Raw genomic sequence first — 26,744 nt, forward strand, 5'->3', positions numbered from 1 at the left:
TATCTATCTATCTATCTATCTATCTATCTATCTATCTATCTATCTATACATATAATTTTTCCTCCAACTACCCTAATACTGACAAAGGTCTCATGAGTTACAAATATCATCTTTCCGGGCACGAATGTAAACAGTTCAACCTAAGATAAGTCTCTTACAATTTTCTCTTTCCTATTTACCTCTTCATGTTCCACTAGAGTCTTGTATTTGAAAATAAAATTTTCTATTCAACTCTGGTCTTTTCATCAAGAATGCTTGAAAGTCCTCTATTTCACTGAATGACCATTTTCTACCCTGAAGGATTATACTCAGTTTTGCTGGGTAGATGATTCTTGGTTGTAATCCTGTCTCCTTTGCCCTCTGGAATATTATATCCCATGCCCTGCAGTCCCTTAATATAGAAGCTGCTAAATCTTGTGTTATCCTGATTGTGTTTCCACAATACTTGAATTGTTTCTTTCTGGCTGCTTGTAATATTTTCTCCTTGACCTGGGAACTCTGGAATTTGGCTACAATATTCCTAGGAGTTTTCCTTCGGGGATCTATTTCAGGAGGAGATCAGTGGATTCTTTCAATTTCTATTTTGCCCTCTGGTTCTAAAATATCAGATCAGTTTTCCTTGATAATTTCTTGAAAGATGATGTCTAGGATCTTTTTTTTGATCATGGCTTTCAGATAGTCCAATAATTTTTAAATTATCTCTCCTGGACCTACCTTCCAGATCAGTTGTTTTTCCAATGAGATATTTCACATTGTTTTCTAATTTTTCATTCTTTTGGATTTGTTTTACAGTGTCTTGATTTCTCATAAAGTCACTAGTTTCCAATTGCTCCATTCTAATTTTTAAGGAAGCATTTTCTTCAGTAATCTTTTGGACTTCCTTTTCCGTTTGGCCAATTTTGCTTTTTAAAGTATTCTTCTCCTCATTGGCTTTTTGGACCTCTTTTGCCATTTGGGTTAGGCTATTTTTTAAGGTGTTATTTTCTTCAGTATTTTTTTTGGGTCTCCTTTAGCAAGCTGTTGACTTGTTTTTCATGATTTTCTTGCATCACTCTCATTTCTCTTCCCAGTTTTTCCTCTACTTCTCTTACTTGCTTCTCAAAATCCTTTTTGAGCTCTTCCAAGGCCTGGGACTGATTTCATATTTTTCTTGGAGGCTTTGGATGTAGGAGCTTTGACTTTGTTGTCTTTTTCTGGTTGTATGTTTTGATCTTCTTTGTTACCAAAAAAAGATTCTATGGTGTGACACTTTTTTCTAGGTTTGCTCATGATCCCAGCCAATTACTTGAGTTATAAACTCTTTGTTAAGGTAGAGGTCTACTTCCAATGTGGAGAATGTACTGTCCCAAGCTTCAGGGGTTTGTACAGCTGTTTTCAGAGAAACTTCTAGGGACCAGTAAATTTTCAGTTCTTCCAAGGTGGTATGATAAGGGGTTAGGTGTTTACTCCTTTCCTGGCCTGTGCTCTCGTCTATGAGTGACCACAATCACTCTTTTCTGTCTTGGAACTGTGAGGAGGATTTCCTCTTCACCACCACTACATGCTTCAGCACACCAGTGCTCCTTCTCGCACCAGGACTGCCACCCAGAACTGTGACCCAGATCTAAGCACAGGCAAAGCAAGAGATTCCTGCCTCAGCACTGGCAAAGAGATTCCCATAATCCCTCTCTGATCAGCCACTCGATTACCCCTCAATCTGTGGGTTGGAAGCCAGGAAGCAGACGCCACCCTGGGCCACACTCGGGAACTGGGGCTGGGACCTAGCTTCTCTCTTTCACCACAGAAACAGACTTTTTCCACTGACCTTTTAAGTTGTCTTTTAAGTTGCCTGCACACCGACGCTGAACTACACTTCTCTCCCTGCCTGGCGTGATATACCTTTCTGATCAACCATCCAGGCTGTCTTTGGCTGGAAATTTGTTTCACTCTGTCTTTTTGTGGGTTCTGCTGCTTTAGAATTTGTTTAGATCCATTTTTTACAGGTATTTGGAGGGGTTTGGGGGAGATCTCAAGCAAGTCACTGCTTTCACTCTGCCATCTTGGCTCTGCCCCAGGGACTATATATTATATGTCTATTGTAACTCCCTTACAGCATACCTCATTGAGCACTGAATGTATGACACCTGATACATGCTTACTGATTGATTTATCCATGTCAAGGTTGCCTGCTTCAGTTTATAAATTCCCAGAGGACTAGATTCATAACCATACTTTTCTCTGTTTAATGTGCCTAGCTTAGGTGCCATAGGCAATCTGACAATGAAATCTGTCTTGAGGATTGATGGCAGAGGCCCAGTAACTAGGAAATGTTAGCTTTCATCATGTCTTACCTGAGTTAAAAACTGGAAACCAATGGTACAACTCATTTTTGTAGGGAACTGTGTCAAATTCACTGCACTGCATCTGCCGAAAAGTTGGCACATCCAAACGGCAGGGGTGGATGTTGCACAGGCGGTAGCGCTTTCTTTCTCCAGTGCAATACTTCCCTCCAAACTTGGGTCTGCCAATGAAACAGAGTGCTTTCAAAATTTCTCCAAAGACCACTTTTTCTATAAAAGGCATTCTCTGGAATTCCTCACTATGAAATCTCTACCAAACTCATGTTCCTTTCTACCTTCAAAAGTCACTTCTTTAAGGAAGTTTTCATAACTCCATACATTATCAAATGGTTCATTCTACCCAGCATGTTTTCAGTACTTCAGTACACAGCAGAATATAGTAACACAGAGACAATGTGGAATAAAGGGACTGCCTGGGAGTTAGGGAAACCTGAACCTTAGTGCTGCCTCTGATGCACTGGCTATGTGACCCAGGGGAGGTACTGGATTGCTCAGTCCTCCAGGCAAATCTGACTTTAAAAGTTGCAGAAAAGTTGCCAATCTGCTTTGGCAGACGATGTTTCTACTGCTAGTGTTAGTAAAGGGAATATATTTATATCCATATTCATATCACCTCAATCTATGCCCATATCAATAGAATCTATATTTATACCCATCTATATTTCCATCTCTCTGTCTCTATCATCCATATCCATATCATCATCCATATCTATCTCATTGGTATAAGATGTTCCCTCATACCAATCTGTAGCCAATGGGCCATGGGGGGGGAGGGAGAAGGAAGGGAGGAGAAGAGAAGCAGCTAATACAATAAATACAGTTATCTCACTTAATCCTCACAACAACTTTCTGAGATAGATGCTATTATTTTTCCTATTTTGCATCTGAGGAAACTAGAAGAAAAGTTAAGTGACTTGCCCAAGGTCACACAGATGGTGTCTGAAGCAGGATTTGGAGTCTTTCTTACACCAACTTCAGTGACTCGATCTCAATTGCACCACATATGATTATCCCTAAAAACCATGATTCCATCATACGAATACTTCTTCAAGCTCAGCCCTTCAACCTGTCAGCATTTGGTCTTCATGAGTTTCAGGATAAAAAAATATCATTCTCTGATGGATTTAGAGAGGTAAGTTTTTGGCCAATAGCCATACAAGCTATTGCTGGACCTGTACTCAGAGGTTTACCAGGATTTGTGTCTCAGTGGTACAACTTTCAAGAAATCAGGGTCACTTCATATTATAGAGAAACACTGGAGCAGGGGCTCTTAACCTTTTTTGTGTCATGGACGCCTTTGAAAGTCTTGTGAAGCTTCTGGACTGTTTTCAGAATAATATTTTTAAATACATGAAATAAAATACCTAGGATTAAAAAAGACAAACAATTCTATTGAAATAAAGATGTAATGTTTCCCCAGATGAGTTCACAGACTCCCTGAAATCTATCCATGAACCTCTATGGAGTGCAAGGACCCCGAGTTAAAATCCCTGCACTAAAGGAATAAGGTTATCATCATAGTCGTCGTCATCATTGTTGTTATAATTACAATTTTAAAAATTTTATCTGGCCCTGGGATTTTATTAATGAAGGGAACTTCCAGTGTGGAAAGTACCTCAGTATGTCAGATGTGGGACTTGATGCCTAGGCTTCCTGACTTCAAGGTCAGCCCTCTATATGCTAAACCATGCCATCTCTTAATAATGGTGTAAGGTTTTTACATTAATTAATTAATAAGTTAATGGACAATAAGGTTTAGGAGGCTGGGGGCAGTTACGCTAAAATTTCTCTCTAATGTTCATGCTTTTTCTTTTCTAGGTCACAGTAAACAAACCTCATTTTCTGATTGTGAGTGGCAGCACATTCTATCATTTTTATGGTGTAGTATTTGACTGCTCTCCAGAACAAAAGGAACTAATACTAAGTATGAGTGTATCATTTGGAGCTAGAAGTGAAAGGATTTAGATCTAACTTCATATAAACATAGAATATATATTTTAAATCAGTAATTTCACCATGACAGCTAAAGCTTCCAATGGTAAAACTATTCCACTGACTCCTTCCTATCCATTTGTCCAAACAAGTTTCTGTGGAACTCAAGGATTCTCTGAAACATAGTTTGGAAAATTCAGGATCAGGCTATTAAAATATCTTTACAGTTAATCTACATTATTAAATATTTCAGCAGTCACCCCAGGATGCACAGGAGGGGCCCTTAACAAATTTTTACTGATAAAGTGAATCAGGCAGAAACCTTTCTTGCAAAGATTAATTCTGCATCTATGGGCTCTGGGGATATTTTTTTTTTGCCCCTAAACAAATGAAGCTATTAAGAAGCCTTCCAACTCGACATCTGTAGGTGAAAAAAAAAAGCCAATCCCAAATTTAAACATAAAAATGAGAAGTGGCCCATTTGTCCAAATTATATAAAAACCCAAAATATTAGGAAGCAGGTCTAATAGCTAATCAAACACAGAGCCTAATGGACTCTTAACATCCTTTGTCATTCCTTTTGATTCTTCCTTGATTGAGGTCGAAGAGAACCAGTGTTTGGGTTTTTCATCAAAAAGCTCAGAATTACAGGGATTATGCTCATCAGGATTTCAAATCCAAAAGCTTTAAAAAGAGATAGAGGAAAAAAAAAGAGGAAAGCAACTTACTCAGGGTTGTTACACAGTCTCTCTGCGCTTTGAATTCCAGCCCCACAGGTCCTGGAGCAATGTGACCAAGGTGACCAGCGGCCCCAGCCTCCAGGGATGCTCTCTGGTTTCTTTCCCACTGTGATGCACTTGCCAGCCATACACCACTGAGGGGTCAGGAGGAAATGAAGAAAGAAGCAGGAGAAAGATAGATCAGGAAGCTAGCAACCTCACAACAACATCGACTTAGCACTCAGGGAGTTGAGAGGATCCCTTCACAGCAGGAAAATTCAAACTCAGGACCTTGCTTTTGCCACCAATTTTTGAGGAAAGTAACTCAGAACTGAATCGGAGAAATAAAGGCAAAAGAGAGTCTCCTTTGAGAGTTTTAACCTTCATAATAAAAAATATTAGTTAGAAGAGTTCTTAGATATCACCTAGTCCATCTTCCCACTTGGTGCAGGCATCTCCTCTAGAATGCCCCTGACAAGTTGTCAAGTAGTCCTTGATTGACACCTCTAGTCATGGGCAGCTCTCTACTATCTAAGGTAGCACTTCAACAATCCTTTCTTTTAATGAAGAAGGAATGCCCTCTTGTTAATCTAACCTGTCGTTTTCAATTTTACCCTCTGGACAAACAAAAAATGAGCCAGTTTCCTTTTCCACATGCCAATCATATTTCTTTTTCTTTGAATTTAATTTTTTGTTACATTTTAAGTTCTGAAATGTCTCCTCTCACACTAGAGAAGGCCACTACTTAACACAGATATGTATGTATGTATATATACACACATGTATATATACATATATGTGTATTATGTATGTATGCAAAAATGTACTATGCCTACTTCTATTTATCAGTTCTTTCTCTGGAGGTGGATATTATCTCTTCCTTCATAGGTCCTTTGTAGTTGATTTGAGTATTTATAATACTCAGAATAACTTAGTCGTTCAGTTATTCTTCAAACAATATTGATGTCACTGTATATAATGGTCTCTTGATTCATTTCACTTTTTATTATTTTATGCAAGTCTTTCCATTTTTTTTCCTAAAAGTCAACCTGATCATCATTTCTTATAGAACAGTAATACTCCATCACAATTACATACCACAACTTGTTTAGCCATTCCTTAATTAATGGGCAGCCCCTCAATTTCCAATTCTTTGTCACCACAAGGAGAGCTGTTTTAAATATTTTGTATTTTCCTTTTTCCCTGATCACCTTGAGAAACAGATCTAAGAGTGGTATTGCTGGGTCAAAGGGTATACACAGTTTTATAATTCTTTGGGTATTATTACAAATTGCTCTTCAAAATGTTTGGATCAATTCACAAGTCTACCAACCAACCATCCAAATATTTCAAGTCAGCTATCTGTTTGGGAAAGTAAAAAGGAGAAGGCAGTGATGAAGAAAGAAATATATCATGCTTACAAGCTATGCCCATGTTTCTTGGAGGTGCTGGGCAGGGTGTAACTATTTGTCACATTTTCCTCTCCAGTTCAGATAATCTTGATGTCTGAAGAGATTCATGCATCATTTTGCCCCCAAAATGAAAAAAGAAACTGCCCCTCTCCCCCAAACCTGAGGACTCATTTTTGCTTCTAGGAAATACTACAGACTAAATCAGAAGGTACTGAAGAACTAGCTCTCAAGGAAATGCTTTGGAATCCAATATTGTATTTTGACTCCCAGCAGGCTGAGAGTATCTGGCCTTAGTGCCTAGCAAAGTAGAGAAATGTTGTGGGCATGTAGCCAGATCAGGTGCTAAAGAAGGAAGTTAATGGCCTAAATCAGGCATCCTCAGAAGAAAATGCCTACTGACTTGTCCAATTTATTCTTCATTTAGAAAAAAAATCAAAAAAAGTAAACTGGGTCTTTGGGTAATCAATCCAGAAAATTCCATTGTCAGCAACATACCCCATCTCTCAAGACTAGGAGGCTAAATCATTAAAGATGTGTGAAGTGTTTGGCCAGAGGTCACTCAGATAAATGTGGCATCAAGCACTGCTCTTCTCTAATTGCATCTTCCCACAGGGAAATGTCAGGATGAGTGTCAGAAATGAAAATGCCTGACTCTGGTTGCTCTGCCTGAACTGGCCTCAGTTTCTGGGCATGCTGACTGCTCTCCTGTGACCTCTGTCCTCGACCTCAGACCCCTCTGTTTCTCTAGCCTTCCATCACAATCTAGAACATCACCTTTTTCTCTCCACACCTGGTCCCATCTGCAGCAGCATCCAGCTTGGAGCGGCAAGAACCTTTCACTGAGCACCACAACGTCTGGCAAATGTTCTGCAAAACCAGGAAAGGTACAGCCATTAGTAAAAAAGATAACAATTACTACTGATACAGCCCGTGGAGGTTTGCAAAATGTTTTATTGTCAACCATCCTATGAGGTAGAGAAATTCATTATTATTATCCCCATTTTACAGATGAAGAAATAGAGGCTCTATAAGGGTAAGTTACTTGCTTATCATCACAGAACTAGTAAATGATTGAGGCAAGGTGTTAAATAAACTCTCAATAATCTTCGGTAGGATGTAATGAAGATGCTATGATCACCAACTTAGAGTTAGAAGGCTTTGAAGTCTGAGGCCCAAAGAGGTAAGTTACTTGCTGAATGTCACACAGGTAATATGAGAGCCAGAACTTAAACCCAGGTTCCCAAGTCCAGTACCCTTTCCTCTATACCATGTTACTTCCCTTGACTTTAAGGCCAGCATCCAATCCAGTTCAAATACACTTTGGACTTAATTACTATATGAAAGACAGAAACCTAGAGTACAGTATTTGGGAAATTAGAAGATGGAATCTTGTTTCCTTATAATCCAGCACTATTTTTGCAGAATGTTTAATAAGACAATGAATAGCTCTTGACGGATCATAATTGGTAACCATGATCACTATGGCAAGTCACAGACTCTGGGTTCTAATTATCATTCAGCATTCATACAACGTTTGTTTCAATAGATTTCCATCTATGTTTCTCCATCAATAAAAGTAGAGTGATTATACTTGCCTCCTTCCCAGTGAAGGAAATTGAAATTATCCAGATAGAAAGATGTCACTACTTTATGAGTTGCAGCTAACCAATTTGACAGGAATGTGGAAAAGGTATTGTGGGAACCTTGTATTAATAAACTACAGGGTCTCAATTGCTTTCCAATTAAATTCAGTAAACACATCCATTTCCACTCAACCAGCATTTCAGATGTGGGTTTTGACAGGAGAGAACCACAAAATATTTAATCTAGAAAGGATCTCATGAATCTCTTCCTATTTTATACGTGAGAAAACAAAAGCTCAGAGAGTGACTTGCCCAAGATCATGGCAGGATCATAGGATCATAAATTTCGGGTTTGAAGGGACCAGAAAGGCCATCTAGTGCAATATCCACATTTTACATATGGAAAAACTGAGGGCAGGGAGGCTAAGTGCTTTCCAGTTGCCATAACCAGGATTCAAAATCAGGCCACTGGACTTCAGACCCAGTATTCTTTCCTAATCACTGATGGAAGATCTTGGAACATATTATGACCTTGTTTATTTCATCTTTTTTCACACTACAAAAAATCTCATTAAACGAAAGAATCATAAATATGAAGAAAAGGGAGAAGCATGGGAAGGTTGATGAATGGATGCAAAGAGAAGTAAGCAGAACAAAGAAAACTCTATATACATATATAGTAAACATATATATATATATATATATATGTATACACATGTATATACACACAAACCACACAATGGAAATGGAAAGAGCAACAAAAATTGAATGCCATGCAATTATGACTACCATTCTTGATCTTGAAGAAAAAAATGAGAAAATGTATCTCCATTTCTTCTTTATAAAGGTTAGGGACTATGCGTTCAGAATATTGCATATACTGTTAGCCGTGGTGGATACGTTGGTTAGTTTTGCTGAACTACATTTTCCCCCTCATTCTTTTTTATTCTTTGTTACAAGGGATTGCTCTCTAGGCAAGGGAGGGGATGGATATAATTGGAAATGAAGATGATGTAAAAAAGATCATTGATTTTTAACCTCAAGAAAATAAATGTAATCATACAAGAGAATAAAAACAATAAACTTGTCCTCCCAACATGGTTGTATATCAGCTCAGTTAAGGTCTTACATTCTTCCCAGGTACTTCTCCATGTTAATTCTCCTTCATTATTCATGGAGTGTGTTTTCCTTTCTTTCCTCTGTGTTGAAGAAACATTTCCCTTTTATTTCTAATAAATTACTGCTTATTTCTTAGCTCTCTGTGGTACCTTTTATCCCAGGAATTCAGGGTACTAAGTGGTATTTGAGCCTGTGCCAGGGACAGCCAGAGAAGATAAAAAAAATGAGACCCACCCCCCTCCAAGGTATTAGTGGAATTATCATTATAATCATGTAGCCAGATAGAGAAGTAGAGGGTTGGGCCTGAAGTCAGGAAGACCTCAATTCAAATCTATATTCAGATACTCACTAGCTATATGACCCTTGACTTCTGTCTGCCTCTGTTTCTTCAACTATAAAATGGGGATAATAATAGCACCCACTTTCCAGTGTTGTTGTGAAGATCAAATGAGAATATTTGTAAAGTGCCTGGCATATATTAGGTACTTAATAAATGTTTGGGGATAGCTAGGTGGCACAGTGCATAGAAAACTGGACCTGAAGTCAGGAAGATCTCAGTTCAAATGTGGACTCAGACACTCATTAGTTGTGTGACCCTGTGCAAGTCACTTAATCTCTCTCATCCTCAGTTTCCTCAACTGTAAAATAATAATAACATCTATCTCACAGGGTTATTGTGAGGATAAAATAAGATAATAATTGTAAAGCATTCGCATAGTGCTTGACACATGGTAGGTGCTATATAAATGCTTATTCCCTTCCCTTTCCCAATAACAATAGCCAACGTTTATATAGCATTTTAAGATTTATAAGGATCTTTATAAATATTATCTCATTTTAGTGGAAAGGGCCATGACCTAGGATTCAGAAGACACCAGCTAACTTAATCTGATTCCAACTAATCGATGACTCACTTGCTTTTCAATCTGCAAGCCTCTAAGCACTTTACTAGCTGTGCCTCCACTTAGGCCTGCTTGGCACAGCTCCCGGGATACCAAAGACATCTGGCACTTACATCGACTTCCTGACAGAAGGTTGCATTGGGACCATACTGCAGCTGGCACTGGTGGTGGATGTCATAGATAACTCCAGGAGCAACGACCTTGGACTTCAAACCTTTCTTCTGGGGGACATCATCCAGGCAGAACCCCCAGCCTCGGCTGAACACAAACATTCAACACAAGTAGATGAAGACTTAGTACAGTCATTCTCACCGATTCACTCAGCTGGCAGATGTCCATTCCAATCTCAAAGCCTTCTCTCCATCCCCTCCTTATTATTTCATACCCTTAATCAAAGTTCAATTCTTCATTCTTCAAAGAGCACTAACAATTACATAGCAATACAACTGGCACCCAGGATGAGCTCATGGCTGCTCAGCTAACATTAGCCCTGTGATTACAGTAGCTTAATATTGCAATCCAAAACAGTATCAGTTACTGGGCTTGCTCAGCTTGGACTCTTCCTGCTAATTTTCAATTGGGAACAACTGAGGGAAAGGGCTCAGATCATGGAACAGACCCACAAAGAGCTAGGACAGGGAGATTGTCAGAAGGGAGAAAGGAGCTGCTTCCTCCAGGTGACTGAGCTCCTGAGGGCAAGCACTACTTGGTTTATAGCCTTAATACTTACTATATGTGCCTTGTGCAAAGAAGATAATTAATGCTGGTGGAATAAACCTGGACGAATGTTGGAGAATGTATAGTGATACAATATAGTGATACAATAGGAGCAATCCTTGTGTATAGAATTGGTTTTATCCTCTAAGAGGCTTAGAAAGCAAAGCTGTGACGGAGGGTCTCTCGATGACTTTTAGGTGCAGTGTTCAGAGGAGATCCTGCTAAGAGCAGTAGTAGGCATTTCCCAGAAACCAGCTATCTTTAGGAAACTGCTAGAGAGGAAAAGAAAACTTTGGACAATTTGCCTCAGAGAGGCTCAGGAGAGGCTGTCAAGTAATTAGGAAGCTACTTTATTACTTACTCAAGGAAGCGAGTGATGTAATCCTTGCTACACTTGGACCATGTGAGTGGAGTGGGGTCATACTGGAGCTGACGGGACATGATATAGGGGTGCCTTCCCACAGGCTCACAGTCATTTTCTCTTCCATCGTGCTGGATGCCAAAGCTAGAAGGAATATACATAGAACAAGACGAGCAAAGTAGTATTAACCAAAGAGGAAACATTCATTTCTCTAGGGCAAGACAAATGCATTTGCTCCACTAGGTCAAGTACCATAATTCAATGATGGAATGGGGAAAATAGATTTCTGCAAAGTACAGAACATCTCACTCATTTAGGGTGGGAAGGGGCATAAGGAAGGAGACAGCTATCTTTGCTCTTGGTTGAGAAACACCCCAACCAAGTCAAGGGTTAGGAGCTATGAGCTAAACTCCATGGTTCACTTGGCTCACAGCCCCACCCCACACTGTAACGCCAGCCCATCTCTCCCAAATCTCTAGCTAATTCATACCATCATACACTCTCTAGTTTTGGGTTCCTCTCACTCAGTTCTCCTGAATATGGAAACACAGGTTTTTAACCCCACCCTTACATAAACTCACTATCTCTGTAGCATACAGAGTTATACATAGCGTACAACTTTCCTTTAGTTTCCTAAGAGTTTTTACTGCTAATAATGAGAGGGATGTACATATGTTATCTCAGTGAATTTGGGATTTTAGTGACATGGATACTCCCTTCAATGTGACAATTCATGATCCATCCATTCCTTTTCACCCTGTGAAATTCTTGTCCACGTCCTCCAATAAATTCTTGAGGAGATGCCCAGTAGGCTAGATCTCCAAGATTTCTCTCATTTCATGAGCAGCATCAAAGCACTTTGGCTGTCCATCACTATTCCTTATTCTTGAATGGTTCTGGCTCTTTACACTTCTTGTCTCAAACCTAATCTATTCCTCTCCGTTCTGGTTGGTTTGTTTGAAGTAAACTCTCAAGCCCGTCAATAAGGCTTGTCTTCCCTTTAGTTAAAGCTTGGCTTCTCCATTAAAAGCCTGATGTTGGCCTCTAGCCCATGTTGTTCCAGGGAGATGAAAATGCTAGAATCTTTTTCTTTAGCTTTTACTCCACATGTTGGCTCTTTGGAAGGTGAGCTGAGAGAGTTCTCTTCCTGCTACAAAGACCGTTCCTCCTGTTGAATCTTTCCCTAAGTTATTGTTTCTTGATTGAATGACTTTTCTCTCTCTTGGGAATTATGAGCCACTGGCCCAAATTTTGAGCCTCATGTTAGAGGCTATCATTACAGATCCAGACCTGGGAAAGTTCTCAGAGGCCATTTAGCCTAACCTCATTTTACAGATAAGGAAGTTTAAGTCATTTGCCTAAGGCCACATATAGAGGAAACATCAGAGGCAGGATTTGAACCCAGATCCTCTAACTTGAGTCAGTGAGCTTTTTAATGTGCCATATTCTATCTTCAATAAAATAATTTTCATTTATATTCCAATACATATACATGTGTATAAATGTAGATAAATATATACACATGTGTACATGTATATGTGTATATATTATATATGTAAATAATGGCTCATCCACCGTGCTCTTAATTAAAATTAAAGACAATATGGTAAAGTAGAAAGAGCCACAGGGACAGCTAGATGGTGCAGTGGATAGAGCACCGGCCCTGGAGTCAAGAGGACCTGAGTTCAAATCCAGCCTCAGACGCTTGATACTAGCCATGTGACCCTGGGCAAGTCACTTAACCTTGATTACCCACAAAAAAATTTTTTTTAAAAAAAACCTCAACTCTCTTCTTATGCCTCTGATCCAATCCCTTCTCTTCTCCTTCACCATCTGGCCCCTTTACTAATCTCTTTAAAAAAAAAAAAGAGCCATGGACCTAGAGACCTAAGACCTGGGTTCAAATCTCAGCTTTGGTACTTAATAGCTCTGGGACCATGGATCATAGGGTAATAGATTTAGAACTAGAAGAGATGTTAGCATCATCAAGTACAACCTCCTTATTTTACAGGTGAAGAAACAGTCCCAGATGAATAAAGTGACTTGGCAGAGGCACCACAGAGCAGAGGGCAGTCAGATGGTGCCGTAGTGCATAGAACGCTGGGCCTGGAGTCAGGAAGACCCATCTTCCTGAGTTCAAATCTGGCTTCAGACACTTACTAGCTGTGTGACCCTGATAACTCTCTTAACCCTGTTTGCCTCAGTTTCCTCATCTGTAAAATAAGCTGGTGAAGGAAATGGCAAACCACTGTAGTATCTCTGCCAAGAAAACCCTAAATGAGGTCACCAAGAGTCAGATACAACTGAAAAATGACTGAACAACAACAGCATAGAGCAGAACCCATGTCTTCGGACTCCAAATCCATTGACTTTTCCACTGTAACAAACATTTCAGGTCCTGAGCCTCAGTTTCCTTATCTTAAAATGGGGGTTATAGCACTCATACTACTTCTCTTCACAGACTAGATGTGAGGAAATTGCTTTATAAACTTTAAAGCTTCATATCAGTAAGCTAGGCTTATTTAATCCAGTAGAGAAGGAAAACTTATTTAGTGATATGTGCTGATGACCTTGGAATGAATACCGCCCCCACCACACACACACACACACACACACACACATTAGACTCTATCAGCCTCCCAGAAGAACATTATTTTGCCTCTGAGGTACTTCCCTCTTGGAAGTCCTGCCTCAGATTCACTGTTATCTGAAGGAGAAAATTTAAACAAGCTGCTTTGGATGAAGAGGATATAAACTCCTGGCCATGGTCTTGCCTGTAAGCTTATATTACTTTTGCATCAAAGCTCCTGATAAACACAAGCAGTTCTTCCTGCCTTGTAATGTATGGCAATGTCTTTGGGGGAGTGAGTGATTTTTCTTTCATTTTTCTATCCCTTTTATAAGAAGTTGTATTGACTTACATATGAGCCCCCATCTCATTCAGACTTGACATGAACTCACAAAAGAGCCAAAGAATTAATCTATAAACCTCTCATCCCGATAATTATCTCTCCTCCAGTGGAGAATGTAGTTTGATGCAATGGTTTATCTCAGCAGGTCTTCCCCAGACTACTCAAAATTCAATCTTTCCTAACTCATCAACTCCTCTCTGAGCATACCTGTTCAATAATTTATCAAAGTTCCAAACCACTAGCAGTTCCCTGAGAGGCTAGAGGAACTTCAGTTTTTTCTAACAATGTCTGCTTCTATACATCAAGCCATATACCCAAGGACCACACAGTATGCTGCTCTAACAGGTCTCAGGTGTTAGCCTAACACTTTAAGAGGATTGACTGCTGAAAAACACATTTTTCCATCACTTAATAGATCTAATTTCTCCAGTGTTTTTTCTTTCCCCTTGGTTTTTTCCTATCTTCAGAAAACTTTCCTATCTTAAAAAGAAAGGAAACTCTAGGAAAACAGTACCAGAAACAGTGACTATTCCATTGTTTTGTGATAGTACTTCATTCTGATCTTGAAGAAACCATGGAAAGAAGATGTATTATGACAGAGAAGGGAAAAGTCTTGCCCTGAAAATCAAGAGATGCGCGGGCTTTAGGTCTATTTTTGTCTCCAATGAGGTTACTGGGAGGATAATAATAATAACAATAATAGTTCACACTTATAGAGTACTTAAAGGACCTATTTCCCTATTATCATTGGTAATTTCTTGAGGATACACTTTCTTTTGTCATGTCTTTATTTCCCCAAAGGCTAATAGTGCTTCACATGAAACAAGTCAAGGATTTGTGACTCTAGTGGTCTGGGTAAGCCTTTAGGATTTGACTGAGGCTCAGAGATATTAATATATTGCCCATAGTCTGAAGGCTACTAAGTGCCAGAGGTACTCAGGTCTTCCTGACTCCAAGTCCACCACTCTATCCTCTGCCTTGCCCGTAGCTGATGATTAATAAATGATCATTGAATTGGATTTGATCCTCATTACAACACTTTGAGGTAGATAATGCAGATAAACTCACTTTTATAGGATGAAATAACTGAGGCTTTAGCCTACTTAGCTAGTAAGTGGAGGATCCAGGATTCAAACCCATATCTTTCTATTCCAAGACCAGCCTCATTTCCACTTGACTATGCTGCCACTTTCAAGCTTGTTGGGCAAGTCACCACCTTCCCATGTCCCAGCTTACTCATTTGTAAAATGATGAAATTAAATTAGATTATAGGAGTTGGAGCTGTCAGGGACTTTCAAGGTCATCTAGCCCAATCCACTGATTATACAGATGAGAGAACTAGGGTTCAGAGGAACTAGGTAACTTTCTCAAGGTTACACAGTGACTAAGTAGTAGAAATAGAATCCAAAACCAGGTCCTCTATCTCCAGATCTAGTATTTCTTCTCTTGCACTACTGGTGTGCCGGTTTCAGTTTCTGCCCTGTAAGCTACTGCAAGGAGATAACAGGGATAGGGAGGTTTGTCCAGAGCACGGGTTCCATCTATTTACTAAGCAGGGAAGGAAACAGGCTGCACTGACTGCTCTGTTCTGATTAACCTTTTTCTTTTTTGCTTCATTGTAACTTATTTGTTATTTGTTCACTGGTCACAGATTTGACAAGTCCTAACAGAAGGAGTAAATTAGCAGAGAGAAAATATATTCTGGGTAACTTAATGGATTTTATCTGCCCATTATACTATTTTATGACAGTATTTTTTCAAGAGGGATGGGACTCATATGTATAAATAACACCTATTATAACATTTACATTTTTTAAACTAACTTAATTCATTCAGCATTTTCTGAGCCTGAGCATAGAATCCAGCAGTAGATGAAATTATGTAGTTATGGACTGCCTCTCAAGGGTTCATGTTTTGTGCTATGTATACATCACTTAAAAGGGGTTCAGAGACATGAGCCAAAAGGGAATTTTAAATCCTTCCCAGGTACTGAATTTTTTGTCTGTCACCAGAAGGTAATTAGAGGTAGCATAGTACAGTAAAAAAAATGCTAAACTGAAAGGCACAGGACCCACCTTCAAATTTTAGATCTGCCGCTTCCTACCTGTGTAGATTTAGGAAAGTCATTTGAGCTCCTGGGGTCTCAATTTACTCATCTGTAAAAAGAAGAGGTTGGTCCAGATGACTAATCCCCCACCAGATTCCTAATACCTTGCTTCTCTTGATTTGTAATCTTATGATAATAATGGTAATTCAGTAATATAAATTGAGAAGCAACAGTTAGGATTACTTCAGGCATAGAGAGATGGGATTGCCTCCAAATAATATGCTTAATTTTGCTTTCCCAAAATTATACACACAAATGTGTAGTAGAAAGAGTATTGGACCTGGGATCAGAGGAGATCTGGGTTTGAATGACTCCTCTGTCATTCAGGTACCTTCTTTGAGCTTCAGTTTTCTTATGAAGAAGATGGAAATACTTGCTCCAAAGGGTTCTTGAGAAGATCAAATGAGACTGTATGTGAAGGGCTTAGAACTCCACATAAAGGCCAAATGTGTTTATATATATATATATATATATATATATATATATATATATATACACATACATACATACATATATACACACACATATATCTAATATGTATATTTTATACCAATTTTTGATCAAACAGAACAAGTATTGAAAGAAAGAAAATGCAAACAAAAAACCTTTTAGAAATGGTTTACAAAAGGTAAAAATGGCATACCTGATTGCTAACTTAAACCTTAATCAATTCCTTTTGGGAATATTGCCTCTCACCATTGGAGTAATTTGCATTGCTTCTGATCAGTCTACTTCTTTCTATTTCTACTCAACTGCTATTTAAGAGTACAGGTGTTAAATCCTTCATTAACACATTTTTGGTGGAGTCATACTCACTTTAACCACTAAATGTCCTGAAATAGCTCTTAAATTAATCTGGTAAAAATCACCTCCCCTGGTCTTCAGGTTGCAAGCCTCTGTGGGTGTGTTGTGAGATACCTCTTGTCATCCAGTTCTCTCTTTATTGACTGCTTCTGAACATCCTTTTAGAAAGATTAAATAGCACTGTGTCCCATCTATTTCTAATTTCCTCCTTCAAGGAAACCTCTTTCACCTAAGGGATGATACAATCTTGTTTTTAAAATGAGCTAGACCCTTAATTAATAACAATAACTCACTCTGGCACTTTATGGTTCACAAAACACTTTTCTCACAACATCTCAGTGAGGTAGGCAGACCAAGGAATCCCTTCTAGGATTCTTCTGTGAAATGAAACAGCTGGACCAGATAAGCTCTCAGGTCCTTTCCAACTCAAGTCTAAGGCTCTCATCTTATTATATAGACAAGGAAACTGAGGTTCTGAGAAGTTATGACTTGCCCAATGTCCCAGATCGAGTAAGCATCAGCAAATTAGATCCAAGTCTTCTTAAGACCTAATCTAACACTCCTAATACATCAGTATGATTTGAAAAGAAACAAACTATATATTTAAGCAGATAAATGGTCTTTGTTTTCCATGAGTACAATTTTTATTCAGCGAAGTAGAGACGCAACATGGTGTGGTATTAAAAGCAGGAGGCTTGGCAGTCAGCGGACCTAGTAGGTTTCTGTTCTGATTCTGTCTACTACCTACAAAAGAAAGAAAGAAAGAAAGAAAGAAAGAAATGAAAGAAAGAAAGAAAGAGAAAAAGAAAGGAAGGAAGGAAGGAAGGAAGGAAAAACAAAGAAGAAAGAAAGGAAGGAAGGAAGAGAGGAAGAAAGAAAAAAGAAAGAAAGAAAACCAACTGTGTTGCCCAACTGGCCAGTTCCAGTTTGGTCTCCAGTGGGCAGCTCCTTTGCTACTCATAGAGGGTTGCTGTTTGTTCTTCATTCTCGAAGAGGACCATCACATCAAGGAGGTGCTGCCATGACATGCAAATGAATTGGATTTCAGTGAGGGAGGGCTGTGCAAAGTCACGAGCCTCACTTTTTCCTCTGGGGCCATCTGCCTCCAGTGACCAGATATGGATCAGGCAACTGGTTGGCCCAGGATGCACCCTGATTAGCTTAGAATGAATGAAATAGCAATTGTTTTTGTTTTGGCCAGAAATTTTGAAGATCTTCATCTCCCAGATCATTTTTTTTAAAGAAACCATTTTCTACTTCATTTCTTATTGAGTCTTTATCACTGAATAGGCATTGCCTCAGTCAAACTGATACCTGTTAAAGACCTTAGCTTGAAAAGGCCAAGGTCCCCCACTGCATCCTGGTTCATCTCCAGTTGTCCTGATCTATATTTGGCTACTGGACCCAGATGGCTCCAGAGGAAAAAGTGACGCTGGTGACCTTGCACAGCCCTCCCTCACTTAAATCTAATTCACTTGCATGTCATGGCATCACCTCCTTGATGTTACGGTTCTCTTTGAGAACGAAGGACAAACAGCAGCAACTGCCTTAGCAAGTCACCCCTAGGAATAAGAAAACTGTTTGGAAAGAGCTCCCCACACCTCTCACAGGGTTAACATGAAGAGCAAATGAGATAAAGGATGTGAGAATGCTTCGAAATGCATTAAGAATTATACAAGTATATAGTACTACCATTGTTATTATTATTAGCACATCCCTCATTTCCTTCTCAGTCATACTTCCTTTCAAGGATATACGTGTTTTCTTCACCAGAGAGGAAAATCAAGATCCATATTAAAATGGTAACCAGAATTAATTGCCCATCTGCTAATATAACACCCTGTCCTCTGAGTCCCTATGGAAGTGTAGCAAATCTTCCGACATGTGGAGGCATGAGAAGCTGGAGCCCATCCTTCATTAATCTCCTATCCCAAGTCTCCCTTCAAGAATTTGGCATCCCTCCTGCAATTAGCAGATCAAATCAAATCAGTTAATATTTATGTTAATCTGGCTCTCTGTTTATTGGCGTCTATTTTACAGCTTCATAAGTTACCAGCACAAAGCAATCTAGCTTCAATGAGCTATTTATCTCAGAACTAATCAGTTGCCAAGTTTCTTTGAGTCTAGCTCCAAAATATCTCTCCTTTCTAACACTTCTTTTTTCTACTCACATTTCCATCACATTGGGTCAGGCTGTGACCATCTCTGGCTTGGACTATTGAGTGAACAAAAGAATGAATGAACTATTGAGAATTGGTTTCTAGTTGGTCCCCCATTTTTCTTCTTTCCTCTTTCTAATCTATGCTCCACACAGCTGCCTCACTGATAGTCCTAAAGCATATTGTTCCGACTCTGGTCAAGAAATTCTAATGGCTCCCTCTTGCCTGTAGGATGAAATACAAACTACTTTGGCTTTCAAAGTCCTTCGTTATGTGGCTCTTGCATTCCTTTCCAGGCTTAGTGCACAATTCCACCATGCATTCTTGCTTCAAACTAACCTACCTGCTGGTAGACATTTCATCTACTACCTTGACACATTCTCACTTCCATTTCAGGATTCTCAGCTCCCTTCAAATTAAAGCTCAGTTCTAGTGCTCCTCCCACCCTCTCATCCCTTCCCACACAATACCATCATTTGTTAGTGTTGTCCCTCCTGGGAATTACTGTGTTTGTTCCAGCGTGAGTGTGTGTGTGTGTGCACGTGTGTGCACACACATGTGCATGTATCTATATATGTATATGTATGTATATGTACATATATACACATGTACATACAATGCATGTGTGTGTGTGTGTATATATATATTTTTGTTTTTGCATATTTCTCATTTCTCACCTGGCTGTACACTTCAGGATTTCTCTGACTTCTCTACCTTGCCCCTGCATTGGATACCTTCCCACAGCCCATCTTGTTGTGCCCCCCTCCCATCTTCAGTTCTTTATGTGTGTCATCTCCCCACTCCCATCCCCATCAGACTGTATGATCCTTGAGGACTGTCTTTTTCATTATTTTTGTTGTTTTTATATCCGAAGCACTTTACACAATGCGTGGCACATAATATTTATTGACTGAGAATCTAGCACAATGGCTGACATACAGCAGGTGTCTAATAAAGCACTTGTTGAATGAATGAATGCTTTCACTGCATGTAAATTAAGCACTTTAGAGACAAGTTACCCTGAATTTAAATAGCACATTTCAGATGGGAGGTCTATTTTCTGGAATATTTGATTCCTTCTATCTTATTCCAACAGGTTCAACAATTGCTCTACTGAGTTCTCAGGCTGTATGAGGGAGAATGGGTGACACATAAAAATCTAGGTGGAGGAATATGTAAGGGGATGGAAATGAAGAAGAGGAAGGTAATTAGAAATGGAGGCAAAATGTTCTTGAAAGGGCAGCAATAGCTTTCACCCCTGGCATCCCAAAGTTGATTCTTTCTCTACTTTCTCTGTCACTGTCGTTAGCATTAGCATTAGAGTTTTATGAACTCTGGGAAGTTTGGCTTCCTCCCTGGACCAGGTGTCAGCAAAGCCTCATTTTCTTGATTTAAGTGGGATCAGGTTGTGGTGAAAAGTGTCAGATAATCAGAAATCTAGAACTTGGAGAAATCTTAGAAGGAATCAATTCATTTTAGAGATGATTAAATCATCTCTAAGTGGAGTCACTTGCCCAAGTCACACAATTGGCAGGATTTGAATCCAAGTCCTGTGGAACTAAAGGGCAAGGTAACACACACCAAAATGAGGTTCAGATGAGATGGAGATGCGCTTCCACTTAGGCCTGCCCAGCTCTATTTAAAGGGTATGACGATATTCTTTTAGTTTTCTCTTATTCTCCATTTCTTTCTCCCAAACAGGTAGGGAAATGAACAGTAGCCAGAACCCCACTCCATTCTTAAAAACAATGGGTTGTTTAGAAGAGGCAGACTGTCTCACCCTTCTGACAGTACAAGAAACTTTTACACACCTGAAGAAGCACATCTGTATACTAGGCATCACCACAGACACCACAGTTCCACAGCCCGGTTCTCTCTGGGAGTCTACCCAGGCACAGGAGATAGAGTCTAGATTTGTGATTTCTTTGGCATAGGAAAGTCCAGGTTAGGGAAATATCCTCTACCAGTGCAGGCTGGCACCTTCTTTACAATGTAGAGCCTTAGAGAGCTGCCTATAGTGATTTGTCCAGGGGTGAAAGTATGTGTCAGATGCAGAACTTAAACTCAGGTCTTTTTGAACACGAGGCCTGCTCTCTACCCACTAAACCATGCTGGCTCTAGAGTCTACATAGAAGTAGAAAATGGAAAAAAAAAAGGAGGTGGGTAAGGAGACAAATGGAAAAAACCATTTTTTAATCAGAGCCATGAGAAGGTATGACAGAAGACGCAGAATTAGCAGTGTAGGGAAGACATCAGTTTTCATGATCAGTTCATAGAGTGCAGAGTCTGAAGGGAGGTCAGATAGAGTTTAGTTAAGAGTTTCTTAACCTGGGGTCCCTGAACTTGTGTATGTGTATGTGTTTGTGTATATGTGTGCGTCTGTGTATGTATGTGTACACACACGCACACACACACACGTGTATATGTATGTATACATACACATATAAATATATGCATATATGTAGATGTGTATGCATATGTGTAGATAAATACACATGCATATACATGTTTATGCACATATATATATACATACACACATATATAAATGTTACTTCAAAACAATTGGTTTCCTTTGTAATCCAATGAATTTTACTTTTTGCACTTAAAAACTCTATTCTGAGAAAGGGTCCATAGGCTTTAAGAGATGGCCAGAGGGATCCATGATGCAAAAAAAGGCTAAGACCTCCTTGGTCTAGTCCAGCTGCTACCTGAAGAATGAGCCCTCTAGACAGCAGCTCCAGAGAGTGCTTATCTCCATTTATAGACCTCCAGTGATATGCCCTGAGGGTGTCTTTTCCATTTTTTAGACAGCTATAATTATTAAGGGGTCCTTCCCTACATGTAACCACCATATGCCTCCCTATAGTTTCTATTCACATGTCCTTCCAGGGCCAAGCAGAATAGACCTAACCTCTCTTCCACTCGACAGCTCTTTAAATATTTAAAGACCACTGTCATATCACTTTTAAATCTTCTCTACTTCAGCCTAAACATTCGTAGTTCCTTTAACTGATAACTTGAAAGGGATCGCTTCAAGCCCCCTTACAATTTCATTGTGAGGACGAATAGTATAATTGGAAAGAATTCTGGATTTGAAGCTAAAGGGACTGGGTTCAAATTGTGACTCCTCTGCTTAGTACCTGTGTGACTCAGGACAAATTACTTCATATCTTTGGGCCTCAGTTTCCTCATCTAGTTGAACTAGATGACCTCCAAGGTCCCTTCCAGCTCTAAATCTCTGATATGATTTTCCCCAGTTTCTTGTTCAAGTCATGTTCCAGTTTCTTGACGTGCTGCTACAGTGGCATACTTGGAACTGAACAGAGCACTCTAGGTGTGGTCTGAGCAGAGCAGAATGAAACATGATGAATATCACCTCCCTCATTCTGGACACGATTGTGTTTGTTTCGCTTTTTGGTGAGGCAATCAGGGGTTAAGTGACTTGCCCAGGGTCACACAGCTAGTAAGTATCAAGTGTCTGAGGCCAGATTTGAACTCAGGTCCTCCTGACTCCAAGGCTGGAGCTCTATCCACTGTGCTACCTAGCTGCCTCCATTGCTTCTGTTTTGTTTTTTTTGTTTTTTGCTTTTTCTGGACACAATTTTGCTGGCAGCCTAAGATGATTAGCTTTTCTGACTGCCATGTTACAGAGTGGACACATAGGAAGTTCCCAACATAATAAACCTCCCAGATCTTTTTCATATGAACTACTGTCTAGCTGTATCTCCTCCATCCTTACTTATTCATTACTTAGTCATTACCTGTGCCCAAGCTCATGGGCAATTGTGAAAGCCAGGGGGAGTCCTGAGTCTTCATTGATATTACAGCTCCGGTGAGGCTGGCACATGCCAGAGAGATGAGACAGACCTAAGGTTTCACAGGGATGATTAACCCCAGCACAGATATCTTTCCTGGAAATAGAGCATAGGGAAAACTGGTCATTGAGGACAATGTTTAATAAAATATCATAAGAAAGAAATCAATTATGGTGTTGGGTAAACATCTGGAATAGTTTGAAAGTATATTTGAAATAAGAGATATGCATATTAAGAGGCAATTTAAACTAAGCATCTGTTAAAAATAAGTAAACTTCATTTTAGGATCATATCTCATTGATTTGACATAACAATGGGACAGTGGAAAGAGGACTAGATCTGAAATCAAAGGATTTGGGTTTAAATTCCACCTCTGATGTTGACTTTCTGTGACCTTAGGTGGAGGAGAAGGAGGACAAAGGCAGAGGAGGAAAAGGAGAAGCAGAAGGAAGAGAAAGAGGAAGAAAAAGAGGAGGAGGAGGAGGAAAAGGAGGAAGAAGAGAATGAGGAAAAGAAGAAGAAAGAAGGAAGAAGAAAAAGAAGAAAGAGGATGATGATGATGATGATAACTTGCATTTATATAGCACCAACCATGTGCCATGTACTGTGCTAAGTGTTTAACAGGTATTATCTGATTTGATTCTCACAACAAACCTGGAAGATAGGTGCTATTATTATCCCCATTTTACAAATGAAGAAATTGAGGCAGACATAGACTAAGTGACTTGCTCAGGGTTACACAGCTAGTATGTGAGGCCACATTTGAATTCTTCCTGCCTCTGGACCCTGCACTCTTTCACTATATCTTATCATCATCATCATCATTATCATTAATTGGATCAAGAAACAGGAAGCAGTATTACACAGTGGAAAGCTTGCTGGCTTTGGAGTCAGACTTGGGCTTGAGTCTCACCTCTGCTACTAAATCACTGTGTGGCCTTTGTCAATTCACTTCTCTATAGACTTCAGTTTCCTCACTATAAAATGTGACTGGTTGAGAAGGTCATCTCTAAATCTATGATTTTATAATCTTAAGCCATTTATCTTCCTGGCTAAACACAAACACTGTCACCAAGCTGGCACTATTTAGAGACATTAACCAGAAAAGTTCAAATTTTTGAGTCTGGTACTCAAAGCACATCAGAGTATATTCCTCGTTCATGTTAATATGCTTCTGTTTCCAAAATGGCTGGGTACTAACTAGCTACCCATGATTCAAGCCATCTATCTACTTCCCACCTCCACCCTGTCAGTAACAGGGCTCAGTGGACAAAAAAGGAAATGGCCAGCAACTGAAAAGTATATAGATCCAGGAGGATGGCATTAGTGACCCAGGAAGGGGTCAGCAATGTGAAATACGAAGAAGGTTTGGCAGTGGGTAAAGTTCTTAGGAGACTATGGGAACTAGCAATAATTCAGCCAGGATCACTGATATAGATTTAGAAAGGGTCTTAGATGTTAGCTAATCCAACCCTCTCAATTTACAGAGGACAAACCTGAGGTCCAGAGAAGTTTAAGTTACTTGTCCAAGGTCATACATTAAGTGACCGATCCAGAATTGAAACATAGGTCCTTTGATTCCAGATCCAACCCTCTCTCCTCTGTACCATATTGCCTACTATAAGGAGGTCTAGAAATAGGTAAAGGGGATCCACCCACAAGGGCTAGGACTTTAGGGAAGGGAGAACAGTTGCAACTAAGGTATGACCCCAGTTCCAGAGGAAATGGAGCATTTGAATGAATACCAATCTAATTCATAGCTACAGTTATTGGGTTAAAGATTTGATCACCATAGACAAGGCAAGAAGAATTGAGTTAACCAGAACCAAGAGATAAAGAAGATCAATGGCAAGGATTGCTTGTTACTGATTGACGCACTTATAGGTCTATTTCCCCTGTCTATGGGACAGATTGGTCATAGGGTGGGTCTAAGTTTTCAAGTGAGAGTTAAGTGGCCCAAAATGGAGGGATGTGGGATTAGGGAGTCAGATTGGACTTTATATTGCTCTGCTCCGAGGGCTCCTTCAGTTTGGTATGAGGAGTCCAGGACTTAGGGCTTCCTCTCACTTTATCAACTGGCATTGTACCTTTCTTCTCACTTACCAGATTCTTTATTATGACTGCAGGGGTTGGTTCTAAGCAGAGAAGTGGCTTTCATGTTTCCCTAACTAGACAGCTTTCTTACAAATGTTCACAGGGACCTTGGGACCTTGTAGGGTCTAAGCAGTGCTGATGGTGATTTTTCTTTTAGAAGTCTTTTTTTAAACATAGCTGTTATTTCCAATACAACATTCCCTTTCCCACTACTGCTAAATAAAACCCTGATTTGTAACAAAGTATAGTTAAGCAAAACAAATCGATAAACTGACCATGTCTGACAGCATATACTCTCTTCACCTGTAGCACCCCACAGGGGTACAGAGCAAAGAGTGCACACACCTACCTCTTCTGCCACACACATACACCCCTAGTTGTTGTTTTTTCTCTGCCCCCCTTCACACTGATTCCCAATGGCCCCTGGTCAAAAATGGGAAAAGGCCAAATAACAAAAACAACAATAATTAATAATTATAATACTTAACACATATATCACTATGTACCAGGCATGTGCTAAGCACTTTAGAATTATTATCTCATTTGATACTCAAAACAACCTGGGAGGTAAGTACTACTATTATCTCCATTTTACAGTTGAGAAAACTGAGGCAAACAGGGTTTAAGTGATTTGCTCAGGATCACACAGCCTGTGAGTGCCTGAGGCCAGATTTGAACTCAGTTTTTCCTGATTCCAGGCCCAGTGCTCTATCCACTGCATCATCCGGCTGTCCCAAGGTCATCACAAGTCATGTAGGATATGTTTGACACAAACTATTCTGACACACCTGTTATTTTTATATTTATTTAATATTTTATTTTCCCCAATTACATCTAAAAATCATTGTTGTTGTTGTTGCTGTTGTTGTTTTTAAATTTTGAGGTCCAAATTCTCTCCTTCTATCCATTTCCACCCCACTCATGGAGAAGGCAAGCAATTTGATTTAGGTTATACATGTCTGACACACTTGTTGAGGCAAGGTCATTTAAATCATTTCAAATCATTTCACAAAAGCTGCTAGCATAAGAGGAGGGATGTCTTCATGACAAGAAAACTTTCTTTGCCAATAGATGACTCACTCAAACACCAAAGCCATCATGAATTTCAGTTCTAAGCCCTCAATGCATGGGGTTTATGTGGGTACTGTTTTGGCTACATAGGCTCTCCAGGCTTTGATGTCAATTATGCTGTTAGAAAAATGCTGGCACAGGGGAATCTTGCCAGTTTTCATTAGCCCATAGCAATAGCAATAACTGGGATAATGGAGCCAGTTTCAAAAATTTCTATTTACAGAAGAGTATCAGGAAAGATTTACACATGTACTTTGCTAATGAAACAGCTGCCACTGGGATTTCCAAAATGTTTTGTTAGGTCACACACCACGGCCACTTCAATCCCTTTTGGACACATAGGAAGACCAGCTAAACATTCTTCCTACCCTAAATAAACATGCTGCCAATGGGGCTTTATAGCCCATTTCTTCATTTCATTCTAAAGAGCCAGGAGTCCAGTAAAGATGGCAGTGATCGGTAAAGATGAATGGAGCAAATGGATAATTTATTAATTTTTCTAATGGATACATTCTGGGGTCATTCAATTCAGTAAGTATTGACTGAGCACCTGTTACGCATCTAACAGTGTACATTAGGCTCAAAGGAACACTGAAAAACTGCCTTTTATGACATGATCCCTTACCTCAAGGTACTTACACTCTTCTTAGTGATTATATTACCTAAGCCCTGGGACTACCAGTTAAAATCTGTCTTCT

General features: G+C 39.6%; 1 protein-coding gene across 1 annotated transcript in view; it reads right to left on the reverse strand.

Annotated features, from left to right (window-relative positions):
• ADAMTS12 (ADAM metallopeptidase with thrombospondin type 1 motif 12) overlaps nt 1-26,744 on the reverse strand; it is a 525,685-nt gene that overhangs the window by 192,194 nt on the left and 306,747 nt on the right. The window contains exons 7-12 of the mRNA XM_027868744.1: nt 22,828-22,977; nt 11,085-11,228; nt 10,120-10,264; nt 7,177-7,269; nt 5,000-5,145; nt 2,331-2,500 (exon numbers count right to left, since the gene is read on the reverse strand). Of these exons, the coding sequence (XP_027724545.1) occupies nt 2,331-2,500; nt 5,000-5,145; nt 7,177-7,269; nt 10,120-10,264; nt 11,085-11,228; nt 22,828-22,977 (848 nt within the window). The remainder of the gene's footprint in view (nt 1-2,330; nt 2,501-4,999; nt 5,146-7,176; nt 7,270-10,119; nt 10,265-11,084; nt 11,229-22,827; nt 22,978-26,744) is intronic.

The sequence above is a fragment of the Vombatus ursinus genome, unplaced genomic scaffold, assembly GCF_900497805.2.
Source record: "Vombatus ursinus unplaced genomic scaffold, bare-nosed wombat genome assembly UNPS02014791.1, whole genome shotgun sequence".
Classification (NCBI taxonomy): domain Eukaryota; kingdom Metazoa; phylum Chordata; class Mammalia; order Diprotodontia; family Vombatidae; genus Vombatus; species Vombatus ursinus.